Source organism: Triticum dicoccoides, chromosome 4B (assembly GCF_002162155.2).
Source record: "Triticum dicoccoides isolate Atlit2015 ecotype Zavitan chromosome 4B, WEW_v2.0, whole genome shotgun sequence".
Classification (NCBI taxonomy): domain Eukaryota; kingdom Viridiplantae; phylum Streptophyta; class Magnoliopsida; order Poales; family Poaceae; genus Triticum; species Triticum dicoccoides.
Genome location: NC_041387.1, coordinates 414,551,672 through 414,562,767, shown reverse-complemented (window position 1 = coordinate 414,562,767; position 11,096 = coordinate 414,551,672). Strand labels below are relative to the sequence as shown.

Below are 11,096 nucleotides of genomic sequence, written 5' to 3'. Positions count from 1 at the left end.
CCATATCCTCGATCGTTGCGCTCAGGGCGATGACCAAGGCACCCATCGCGGAGGGCCCTGAGCTCCTGGCAGTCGTTGGTGTTGTGGCTGTGCACGTTGTGGAAGACGCAGAACGGATAGCTCCCTTGGATGACTCTAGGTGATCGCAGCCGCGCTTCATCTCTGGTTCGGATGCGAGCACAGCCGGTCCCTTGCGCTTCACGTCCTTGGCCTTGGCCTTCTTGTCTTCTGGGTCTGTGTCAAGGAGCTCGAGGAGGGAGAGGCGTCCCTCCTCAGCCCTCGTGCACCTGTTCGCCATGTTCAACATCTCGAAAGCTGTGCAAAGGTCCTCATGTATGGCGAGCTCCTCCTTCATCTTGACGTCGTGGATGCCATCACTGAATGCTGAGATGATGGCCTCGTCTGACACCTTGGGGATCTTGAGGCGAACATTGTTGAGGCGCTGGATGTACTTCTGCAGGGTCTCTCCTGGCTACTGCCTGATGTGTCGTAGGTCACCCGCGGCCGGCGGGCGGTCGCGCGTGCTCTGGTATTGGCGATGAAGCGTTCGCGCATCTCGTCCCAGGAGGAGACCGACCCCACAGGGAGGTTCAGGAGCCAGGAGCGTGTGTCGTCCTTGAGGGCCATGGGGAACCAGTTCGCCATGATTTTCTCATCACCGCTGGCCGCCTCGATGCTCAGCTTGTAGAGCTGCAGGAATTCGACGGGTTCAGCGGTGCCATCGTAGCGTGGGGGCAGGTCAGGCTTGAACTTCCCGGGCCAGATGATGTTGCGCAGCTTCGGGGTGATCGTACGACGCCCTGTTGTGGTCACGGGAGCCCGTCGGGGTGGTGGAGCCTGGTCTTGGTGCTCGCGCGCCACCATCATAGGAGGCGCATGGTCTTGACGTGGAGGTGCTGGAAGCGCACGTGCATCTTTTTAGGGCCGCTGCACCACTTGACAGCTTGCTTCTTCACACGCGGGCGCCTGACGCTGTGGGTCACGCCGTGGCGCCGCCTGCCTTAGCTCGACGATGGCGCCCTGCACTGGAGGTGGAGGAGGCGCCCCGTGAGCCATGTCGCCCTTAGCAGGCGGCGGCTGAGGCAGCGAGCGGGCTGGCGCCGCAGAGTCTCCGGCGGCACTGACGAGCTCGGCGATGCGTTCGAGACACTCCTTGTAGAAGTCACCGACTAGGCAGTAGCGCAGGAGCTCCCGCGCCATGAGCAGTGCTTCGTAGGGCCACGACATGCATGGGAGGACGAAGCGACCGGAGTCAGCGACGGAGTGGCGGTGTGCCTGTCGCGGCACATGGAGGGGTGCAGCGATGAAGCTTGCTGCTTCTGATAAGCAAGGCCCGTGGCGGCATTTGCAGCTGGCGATGGGGGACGGCGAGGACAGCCGTCGCCCGCCAGTGCCATCTGAGCGATGCGGGCTGCGACTGCGGCCTAGCGCTCAGCGCCGAGCCCGACGCGCGTCAGCCACGGAAGTATCGGCGTAGCGGTGGATCGATCAACGAAAGAGAAGATCCGACGCACCCCTACCCAGCGCGCCAAATGTCGGATTTCGGGTCCCGCAAACCCTTGAGAGGTTTGAACTCTGGGGTGCATGCGGAGATCTCAACCTACTGAGCCTGCCTACTCGCTAATCTCACAATCTATCGTGTCAAGCTCGAAGGGAAAGGAAGACACGACAGTTTACCCAGGTTCGGGCCACCTTGCGGTGTAAAACCCTACTCCTGCTTTGTGGTGGATTTGCCTCAAGGGGCTAAGGAAGAACTAGTACAGTGGGGAACAGCCTCAGGAGGCGTGTTCTTGAGCTCAAGCGAGCTGGCGAGGTAGTGAGGGTGGAATGGATTTGATCGACTTGATCTGTTGATCTCCCCCTCCTTGGTGGTGGCTAGGTCCTATTTATAGTGGCCTTGGTCCTCTTCCCAAATGTAGGCGGGAAGGGATCCCACAACAGCCAAATTTGAAGGGAGACAACAAGTATGTCCTATCCTGACTAAAGTGGTCTTCGCCTACAAAAGCTCCTGGTCGTGACGTTGCGGTGGGCTCGGCGATGACCTCTGTCCTAGCGGTCTTGGTCTTGTTGCACCAGAACGAAAACCTTTGGTTGATTCCTCGGGACTGCGCCTGCTGTCTGCCTCCTTTGCACCGAAGAGGAAACTGGTACTCTGCGCCCGCTGGCGCCCGCCTGGCCTTGGTCGTCATGGCTTACATCAGCCGAACCTCGCGAGCTGCACCTTGCATAGAATCTCCGCTCCTCGAGAGCTAGCCTGAGGGGGTCGATCCCCTTGAAGGTCTCGGTGTCGTCCGCCTCGTGAGGCTTGGCCCCTTGTGAGGGTCTTGAGTTGTTGATGCTGAAGCTGGGCCATACCAGGCCGTTGATGGAGTCACGCCGTGGGCCACAGGCAGGAAAGTCTGGGTACCCCCGTATCCAGAATGCCGACACAGTTGTTTTGGTTGTTTTGCGAGCGGCTAGTTCTTTAAGGCTAACACGACCAAATATCTAAGCCAGTGTAGTGAAAAAAAATCTGAGCTAGGCAACTACCGCTAGCGACCCGGGCAGGAGTGTTGGGCCGTGCCCACCTTATAGTGACGTAGGTGCTATAGTCAGTATTTGCGCACAAGGCCCCGAATAGGAGCACTCCTTGTATGCTCACAACCTCGCCAATTTTGCATGTAATTTGAATGTAGGTAGACACATATGGCTGGGTAATCCTCATGACCCCGCACGCGTGCCTATGAACATTCTTGAGTAATAAAGTGGCGAGGTTTTTCTCAAAAAAACAACATAAGGCACGATTCTGGAAAAAACCCCGCACATGAGGCACTTGGACGCCCATACCCAGTTCTGAATTTCTGACGAGTGTCTGATGCACTTAGGCTTCCTTTGATTTATAGGGTAGGAAAATTATAGAAAAGAAAATTCATGGGTATGAAATGATATGTATATCAAATCTGATGAATAGGAATGCAAAAAGAAATGTCATTTGGTTTACATCATAGGATTTTTCATTGGATCTAGGCTGATGCTTATTTTCTTATGAAATGTAAAGAATAGAAAGAATTTTGCATACAAATAGGATTCTATTCCTACAAACCAAAGAGCTCTAAAGGAATTGTTTCTGTAAATCCTATCCAATAGAATTCCTACAAAATTCCTCCAAATCAAATGAGGCCTTATTTTGGGGAATGCGGAACGAATCTGGTTTCAGTTATCACAAAATGGAAAAAGAAGAATGAAACTGGTTTCACGAGCGAAGACCGGAGTAGGGAAGGCGGCATCACATCATGTGCTACAACAAGAAAAGGATGGGGGACATTTGAGGAAATATAAGGCGGATCGATCAGTAGTACACCATTTGGAAATACTCTGAAGGCCTCTCCTCCCTCCCCTCTCTGGCCGCTCTCGCAAGCGCCGCCGGGGGGGGGGGACCCTCGCGCGGGCTCAGCCCTCCTCCTTTCTCCTCCCTCCCCTCGCCACCGCCCCGGCGTGCTGGTGGGCAAAGGCCGGCCAGCTCGGGCGGCGGTGGGGCCTCTTCCACCCCCGCACGACGCTGGATGGCGCGGGCCATCTGGGCTGGGGGGGATGGCACAACGCGAGCTCAGGGCGCGGCATCGGCGGCTGGCGATGGAGGCGCGGCCTGCAGGCGGCGGCGGGGAGTGGCTGGTGCGGGCTGGGGCGTTCTCTGCTCCCAGCGGCGGCGGATTTGGGCGCGGCTCAGATCTGATGCAGCGGCGGCGCGGGTGGCCTGGGCCCCTGTGATGGCGGGGCTCCGGCTCACTGCAGGTGGTGGCCGGCTCTGGTGGCCGCCCCTGCTGCGGCGCTCTCTGGTGGTGGCGGGCCCGCCGGCCCCCAGCCGATCCGGCGATGGCAGGTGCCGCGGGCTATGCTCGGCGTGGATGGGGCTGCCACGGCGTGGTAGTGGCTCTTGGCGGTGGTCGGGATCGTCTCACGGTAGCGGTTGGACTTCTTCGGCGTCGGCCCGTCTGTGAGCGGCCTGTCCAGGCCTTCGACCCCCCTCTCGGTGCTCGGGTGCAATCTTCATCGAAGGGTTGGCCTGTCCCCAGCTTTGGTCCATCGGTCATCTCGCTCCCGGGCTGCAGGACCGATCTCTTCTCGCGCCTGGCAGCAGGACCGAGCCCGTCTTGTGCACGGCTGCAGGACCGCGCTCGTCTCGTGCCTGGCGACAGGACTGAGCTCGTCTCGCGCACGGTGCCGCAGGACGAGTCGATGGAGGCCAGATGCTTGGGGGCGCTCAGTCTCTTTGGTTGGGGTAGCGGCGAGTCTCGGATGGGGTGGTGTTTAGGCCTTGGATGCCGGGGCGGCGACCCTGGTGGTTGCGCGGTGCTCATAAGAAGAGCCCGTGGCTCGGTGCTGCCCGGTGACTATGACCGTGGGGGCGGTGTGGTTATCGGGGTGTGGCGTTCGGTGGCAGTGAGTGTTGGTCGGGGTGAAAACCCACTCTTTCTTCGAACGGACAGGCGGCGGCAAAACTCGCTCCCTTCCTGAAGGCGTCGTCGCGGCTCTCATTGCCCGTTGTGTTGCTCTAGGGGAAACTCTGACTCTCGGTCGGGCGGTGGCGGCGCTCCGGTGTCGTTTCCTTCCTGAAGGCGCCGACTTGAAGCTCACGGTTCGTCATCTGTGGCTTCATCTCATCGCAGTAGCGTGTTCACGGCGGCGGACCCCGGTGGATATTGTAGTGCTAGGGAAGGTGTTGCTGCGTTCAGCATCTTTATATCCTGCTTTGGGTGTGTGCGTGTGTTTTGATAGCGTTTGTTTGTACCGTGCTGCTGTGGATTGTGCTTTATATATAAATCGGGGCGAAAGCCTTTTTGGGCAGTACACCATACTAGTTCACTTAATTCACGATCTTGTTGTACAGGCGATCCATCGTCCCCGCCACATGCTCGGACCGCGAGCTCCATCCCACGCACACGCACACACAACAACACTGAAGAAAGGTACAACAGGTAGGAGTACACAACAACAGCACCGGCCGCGGCGCCAATGGCATTATGGGCCATCAGTCCGAGGACACGCGCACACGCACGCTCCTACGAACCAGCTAGTGCGAGCGGCGACGGCTAGCACGGGACCAGAGTCCCGTTGGCGTTGGCGTTCCCGTTCGCCGTGCCGTTCCCGTTGGCTTTCCCGTTGGCCACTGCCCCGTTCCCGTTGGCGTGGGCATGAGCGGGGGCGGCATCGTTGTGGGAGGCGATGTGCCGGCCGGAGGGGTCGTTGGAGGCCTTCCACTGCGCCACCCACTCGATGGCCGCCGGCGTGCTGCACGCGATGCTCGGACCCCACGGCACCGTCTCCCTCGCCGACTCCTGCATCAGTTCAGATTTATACCTTGCACGTCAGTAAATATTCTTCCAATGGGTATAGAATCCGTCAGTTAAACTGCTTGCTATCTCTCAGAATTATTAATCAATTACCTGAGGGTAGAGCCTCTCGAAGATCATCCGGTAGTAGTAGGCCTCCTTGTTGATGGGGGTGTTGTACGGGTACTCCTCTGCGGCGTTCTTCATCATCTCGTCAGTCACCTGCTGCTCAGTAAAAGCCTTGAGGCCGTCGATCCAGTTGTAGCCGACGCCGTCACTGAACTGCTCCTTCTGCCGGTACAATATATGCTGTGGAGGGGAACAGTACAGTTGCAGAAACCATTAGTTCAGAACAGAACGCGGCCCCCTGTGCATACTACGCGGGATATCTGATCTTCTGAAAAACTCAAACAAGGTGGTGTCTGTACCTTCGGCAGGTAAGGCTCCTTCTCGTCATCGAACGCCTTCCTCAGCACCCACTTCTCGATGCGGCCCAGATTGGCGTCGTACTGCGTCGCAGCAACAAGAAGAAAACGTAAACCGTCAGAAAATTCAGAGCCAAAACGAATCAAACATGCGCTTAGCAAACAATTTCTCCTTCATGGCAGAGATGAGTGAGCTTGTACCAGTTTCCACTCGGGGTCCATGCTCATGGCGACGTCGATGAACTCCTTGTCGAGGAACGGCACGCGAACTTCCAGTCCCCAAGCGGACGTGGCCTTGTTGGCGCGCAGGCAGTCATACTGATGGAGCGCCTTCACCTGCGGGTTTCACATCAGTTTCGCGTCAAACCCGAGAGAATCCGACTGGTGTTTCTTGGTTGCTTGTGCAGTATTATTGTTAATTAGCCATGCAGTTTCAGTTAGCACCTTGCGGCAGGTCTCCTTGTGGAACTCCTCCTTGTTTGGGGCGAAGTGGAAGTAGAGGTAGCCGCCAAGGAGCTCGTCGGAGCCTTCTCCTGACAGCACCATCTTAACCCCGAGCGCCTTGATCTTGCGCGCCATCAGGAACATCGGCGTGCTCGCACGTATGGTCGTCACGTCGTACGTCTCGTTGTGGTAGATCACCTCCTCGATGGCGTCGATGCCATCCTAAACAGGACAAAATGACTCATCAGTACCTCTGAATCTCTGATCACCCGCTGTCTGTAGTGAGCAGTCTTTTTCATTTACTATATGCCAAGATGTCTTAAGGCTTAAGGTTTTAATCAAATTTGTGGGGTTGTCAGTGTGAGTGTTCTGTTGGGTTTTAATCTCAAATTTATTATGCCAAGCATGAAGCATCAAGATGTCCTGAGGCTTGAGCTTTCATTTGCTTTTCTTTACCTGGACGGTGAAATGGAACTCGTGATGGATGGTTCCAAGATAGTCAGCTACCTCTCTCGCGGCCTTGAGATCAGGTGAGCCCTACAATGCGCAGCAACACATTAGAAACATGAGATTCCCATGGTTCTTGAAGAAGAAGAAACAGTAGGGCAAAAAACATGTGAAGAAAAATAAACCTCTAGGCCGACGACAAAGGAGTGGAGCTCAGTTCCAAACTTCTTGGCGGCTTCAGTCTCGATGAGATGGCGCTTGGTCACCGAGGCGACGAGGGAGGAGTCGAGGCCGCCGGAGAGGAGAACGCCGAAGGGCACGTCAGTCATGAGCCTCTTGATGACGGCCTATACAAAACAAAACAGCACACATGGGCGACTCCACTGTCAGTCACCGTCACACTACCTACCATACACAGAAGCAAGTATCACGTGGTGCTACGGTCAGCGTGGTATGCTATGCACCTTCTCGAACGCCTCCCTGAGGACGAGGGGCTGGTACGCCGTCGCCGGGACGTGCTCGGCGAACCACTGCGGGTTGTACCACCGGCGGAACCCGCCGGCGGCGCTCGAGTAGAGGTTCCCCGGAGGGAAGAGCTCGAACTTTGGGCAGTCCTCGTGGAGCGCCTTCATCTCAGACGCAATCCAGACGGAGCCTGCGAGAGCACACCAGACAAATAAGTCGCAGTCCAGACGTGATGAATCTGTGGTGACAGAAGCTGGCGGGGTTGACGTGCGTACCGTCGCTGCCCCGGCCGAAGTAGAGAGGGTTGACGCCGACGGCGTCGCGGGCGGCCATGTACGTCTTGTTGCGGGTGTCGTACAGTACGAAGGAGAAGACGCCGTCCAGCATGTTGACGAAGTTCTCGCCGTACTCCTCATACTTGAGACAGCAAGCAGCAGCAGGGATGGTCGGCATCAGTATTCAGTTTTGTCTTTGAGCTTATTTCATTGCAATTGCGAAGCTAAATTCGGCTGCTGGAAACCGAAACGATGTCGCTTACCAGAGGGATGATAACCTCGCAGTCGCTGCCGGTGGTGAAGGTGTGCTTGGCGGCGAACTGCTTCCGGATCTTCTTGTGGTTGTAGATCTCTCCATTTGCCTTTTCATCAACAACAGCAACCAACAGTTAGAAAACGTAGGCGATGGAGAACAAGCAGTCTACTTGCAGGACGTGGCAAACACACCACGCGTACAAAGCAATAGCACACATATATGCGTACCACGACGACGACGGTCCGGTCCTCGTTGTAGAGGGGCTGGTCACCGGAGAGCGGGGAGACGACGGAGAGGCGCTGCTGCGCCAGGAAGTTGCCCTCGCACTGGAACAGCCCGGACCAGTCCGGTCCCCGGTGCTTGAGCCTGCAAAATCATACCGAGTCAAAATCCACAAGCCGTGCCACGAACAGAGCAATCAAATAACAGTAAGCGCAGGGGGCTTAACGAAGAGGAAGATTCCGGTGTTGTTTTTCCAGATCTGCCCTTATTGTTCGATTCTTTCCGGGCTCATATCATATGCAACAAAACGACGAGAAAGGCTAACGAGGACAAAACAGAAACAAGAACGAAAAAAAAAACAAAAAAAAAACTCCGCGACGATCCTGTTTTAGTTCTTTCCGGCGAGTTGAAGAACAATTGGCAAGGTATCTATCTACACATCTATCAACGCCATTTTGTTTTACGATCCACACAAGAACCTCAAGATCATGCCGACGATACGGGCGGCCATTAGAATTTAGAACCGGGCGCTAGGGATTTGAAGGGGGGAGGTGCATGGATAGTGCAGGACAGGTGCTTGCCTGCGGGAGCAGGAGAGGACGCGAGCCCTCTTGGCCTGCGACCAGTCGGCGCAGCCGAGGACGGCCAAAATCCCACACATGGTGGACGCGGCGACGGACGACGCGGGTTTCGGGGGTGGATGAGGTTGAAGAAGAAGGAGAGAGTGAATGATGCTCGTGTTGAGAGGTGATGCGGGAATTAGCGGATGCGCGCGCCGTATTTATAGCCGATCCGCGCGGCTCCGGGGCCTCGCGTCTGCGACCGGGGAGCTCTCCTACCCTCGCTGCGCGGACACGTGGCGGGTGTCGGTTGGGAGGGTTCCGTGCGCGGCGGGAGTTTATCCCCTCCGGATGCAGCGTCGTCCAGTCAGCGTGGGCCCGGCCGCCCGCGTCAGCGCCGGGCGATGCCGTCGGATCTACGATCCACGGCGGCGGAGAGGCTGAAGGTGGGCCCGGGAGGCCGGATTCATCAACGGCCGGCTGTGCTTTGCTGCGATGCCTCCTCCCTCCTGGTTTATGCTTTTCTCCTCGTGTATGGATGATGCAAACAACGCCATTATTGGGATTTGGGAGCATCTTGGATATGGTTAACATATTCACGGACGTTCATTTCTATTTCTGAACGCGGACACTTTCTGATTCTACCAAGATTCGATGAATCCGCCCTTGTTTCTTTTTTCTTTCAAGAAGCATCTTTGATTTCTACGGTGATTACTGAAGCTCTAATGCTATATTTGGAAACCAGTTTCGACAAAATGTTACTACTATCAATATGGTGACTAATTGTGCTAACTATTGTACTTTATAATTACTCTGTTGTTCGGTTTATTTCCTTATTTAGGATCACTGGCATTTTTATCTTAGAATCGTAAGCCTTTTACCTTAAACAGAAACAAACTGTTCACTAGGTGTAAGAAACAAGAGTTTTAATTCTCTCTCAATTAAAAACTAAAAGAATTCTTCGGCGCTGCCCGTGGTTTTGGTGCAGCAACCAAACACAGGTGCGAAGCGGTTGGTGTCGTTGCAGCTGGTGGCCCCCTCAACGGCTCTCCCACATAGCGAGGGGAGTGGAGCGGCAACCCCAAGGGTGACAGGGCCCACGATTACCCGTCAGTCAATGGACGGGAGGACAACAAGTTCGAGCGCTTTGGTGGTGGAGCCCGTAGATACTTTTGGTGGGCATGTTCCCGCGTCGATGGAGATCCCAGGTGGGGTCCTGCCCAATGGGGTGGAGCCGGCTTCGAATCCTGCGCAGATGGCAAAGTTGCAGCCACCGCCGCTCCCGTCTGACGTGCTCCCAAGTAGGATCCTGTCAGTGGGGCCGACGGGCCAGACTTGCAATCCCAAGTGCTGTGAGGTGGCATTGGAGGATAGGCTATTGGTGGGGCCCCAGGAAAAGGACAAAGTCTTCGACAACCACGGGGCCGGATCCCATAGTTGTTGTCAAGGATAATGTGATTGCTTCCCATGCACGGGCACGGAGGCCAATGCATGCGTCAAGGAGGAGCAAGCATCGATGCCATCGGGTGGGACCCTTGATGGGAATCATGCACATGACCCGTACATGAAGGCATGCACGTACAATCAGGCACGCGCGACGCCTTCAAAGCTAGATGCGCCTGATCTGCCCCCAACGCCCTTAACGTCACCGATGGAATGACCCCCCAGGAGATGTTGGCTTACGATAGACTGAAGGTATTTTGCTCCAACATCATCTCTAAATTAACGCCGCCACTAATCCACTAGGTGCAAGCCTCCAAGCTTTGACCTCAGGCGGAACCCTTCACGCCAACGCTGAACACGTGGACTTCCAAATGACTGACGGTGAATGTTGCCATGGTCACGTCAATGGAGAACATGCTCTTGCGCGCACTTGGGATTGGTCAAGGATCACAAGGAGTTGTTCGATTCCCCACTCAGGGAGCAACACGTGCGCGTCTTCGCTGCAATCTTGGGCAAGTCCACGCCTTTCCGTGGGGAGCTAGAGAAGGGTTGTGTCACCCTGCCGTGTTCATGAAAGGGTGGCTTCTTCCAGTGTCGAGTGTCCATTGTTCTTCATGGATTACAACCCGAAGCTTTTGTGTTGGAATGTGCGTGGGTTAAACAACCCGGCTAAAAGGAAGGAGGTGAGGGAATTCATAGGCTCAACTAAGGTGAACATGGTGTATTTGCAAGAAACAAAGCTGGATGTAATTGACCAATTCCTAGTAATGCAATGTCTTGGGCCATCATTGGATGGCTTCACTTAATTGTTGGCAACGAGACACAAGGGGGGGGGGGTCCTTTTGGCTTGGGATTCAACTAAAGTTGAGGTGGACAATATCATTCTCGATACTCACAGTATCACCGGGAAAGTGCACATAAAGGATGGGATTTCCTGGTGGATCACGGTGGTGTACGGGCCTCAAGGTGATGAGGCAAAGATTGCGTTCCTCGAAGAGCTGAGGGCAAGGCGCATGGTCTGCCTGGGCCAATGGATGCTTCTTGGACATTTGAACATGATCTTAAGAGCTTCCGAAAAGAGCAACAATAACCTGAAAAGGAACATGATAATAAAGTTCCGGAGCTTTGTGGATGAACATGAGTTAAAGGATCTCTATATGCATGGGAGGCGATTCACATGGTTAAATGAGCGGGATGCATCACGTGCTACTCTCTGTTGATTGGGAGCTAGAACATATAAACAATTTTCT

At 55.5% G+C, this 11,096-nt stretch overlaps 1 protein-coding gene across 1 annotated transcript; it reads right to left on the bottom strand.

The window, feature by feature from the left end:
• Window positions 1–4,838: 4,838 nt before the first annotated feature.
• On the bottom strand, window positions 4,839–8,586 carry LOC119290620 (asparagine synthetase [glutamine-hydrolyzing] 1). The gene is made up of 12 exons (XM_037569234.1): window positions 8,425–8,586; window positions 7,849–7,987; window positions 7,629–7,727; window positions 7,366–7,507; window positions 7,090–7,280; window positions 6,811–6,972; window positions 6,635–6,715; window positions 6,179–6,400; window positions 5,936–6,070; window positions 5,738–5,818; window positions 5,424–5,618; window positions 4,839–5,315 (listed from the first exon to the last, which is right to left on the bottom strand). Exons 1-12 carry the CDS (start codon window positions 8,502–8,504, stop codon window positions 5,070–5,072), a joined length of 1,773 nt encoding a protein of 590 aa, XP_037425131.1. The 5' UTR covers window positions 8,505–8,586; the 3' UTR covers window positions 4,839–5,069.
• Between the last annotated feature and the right edge of the window lie 2,510 nt (window positions 8,587–11,096).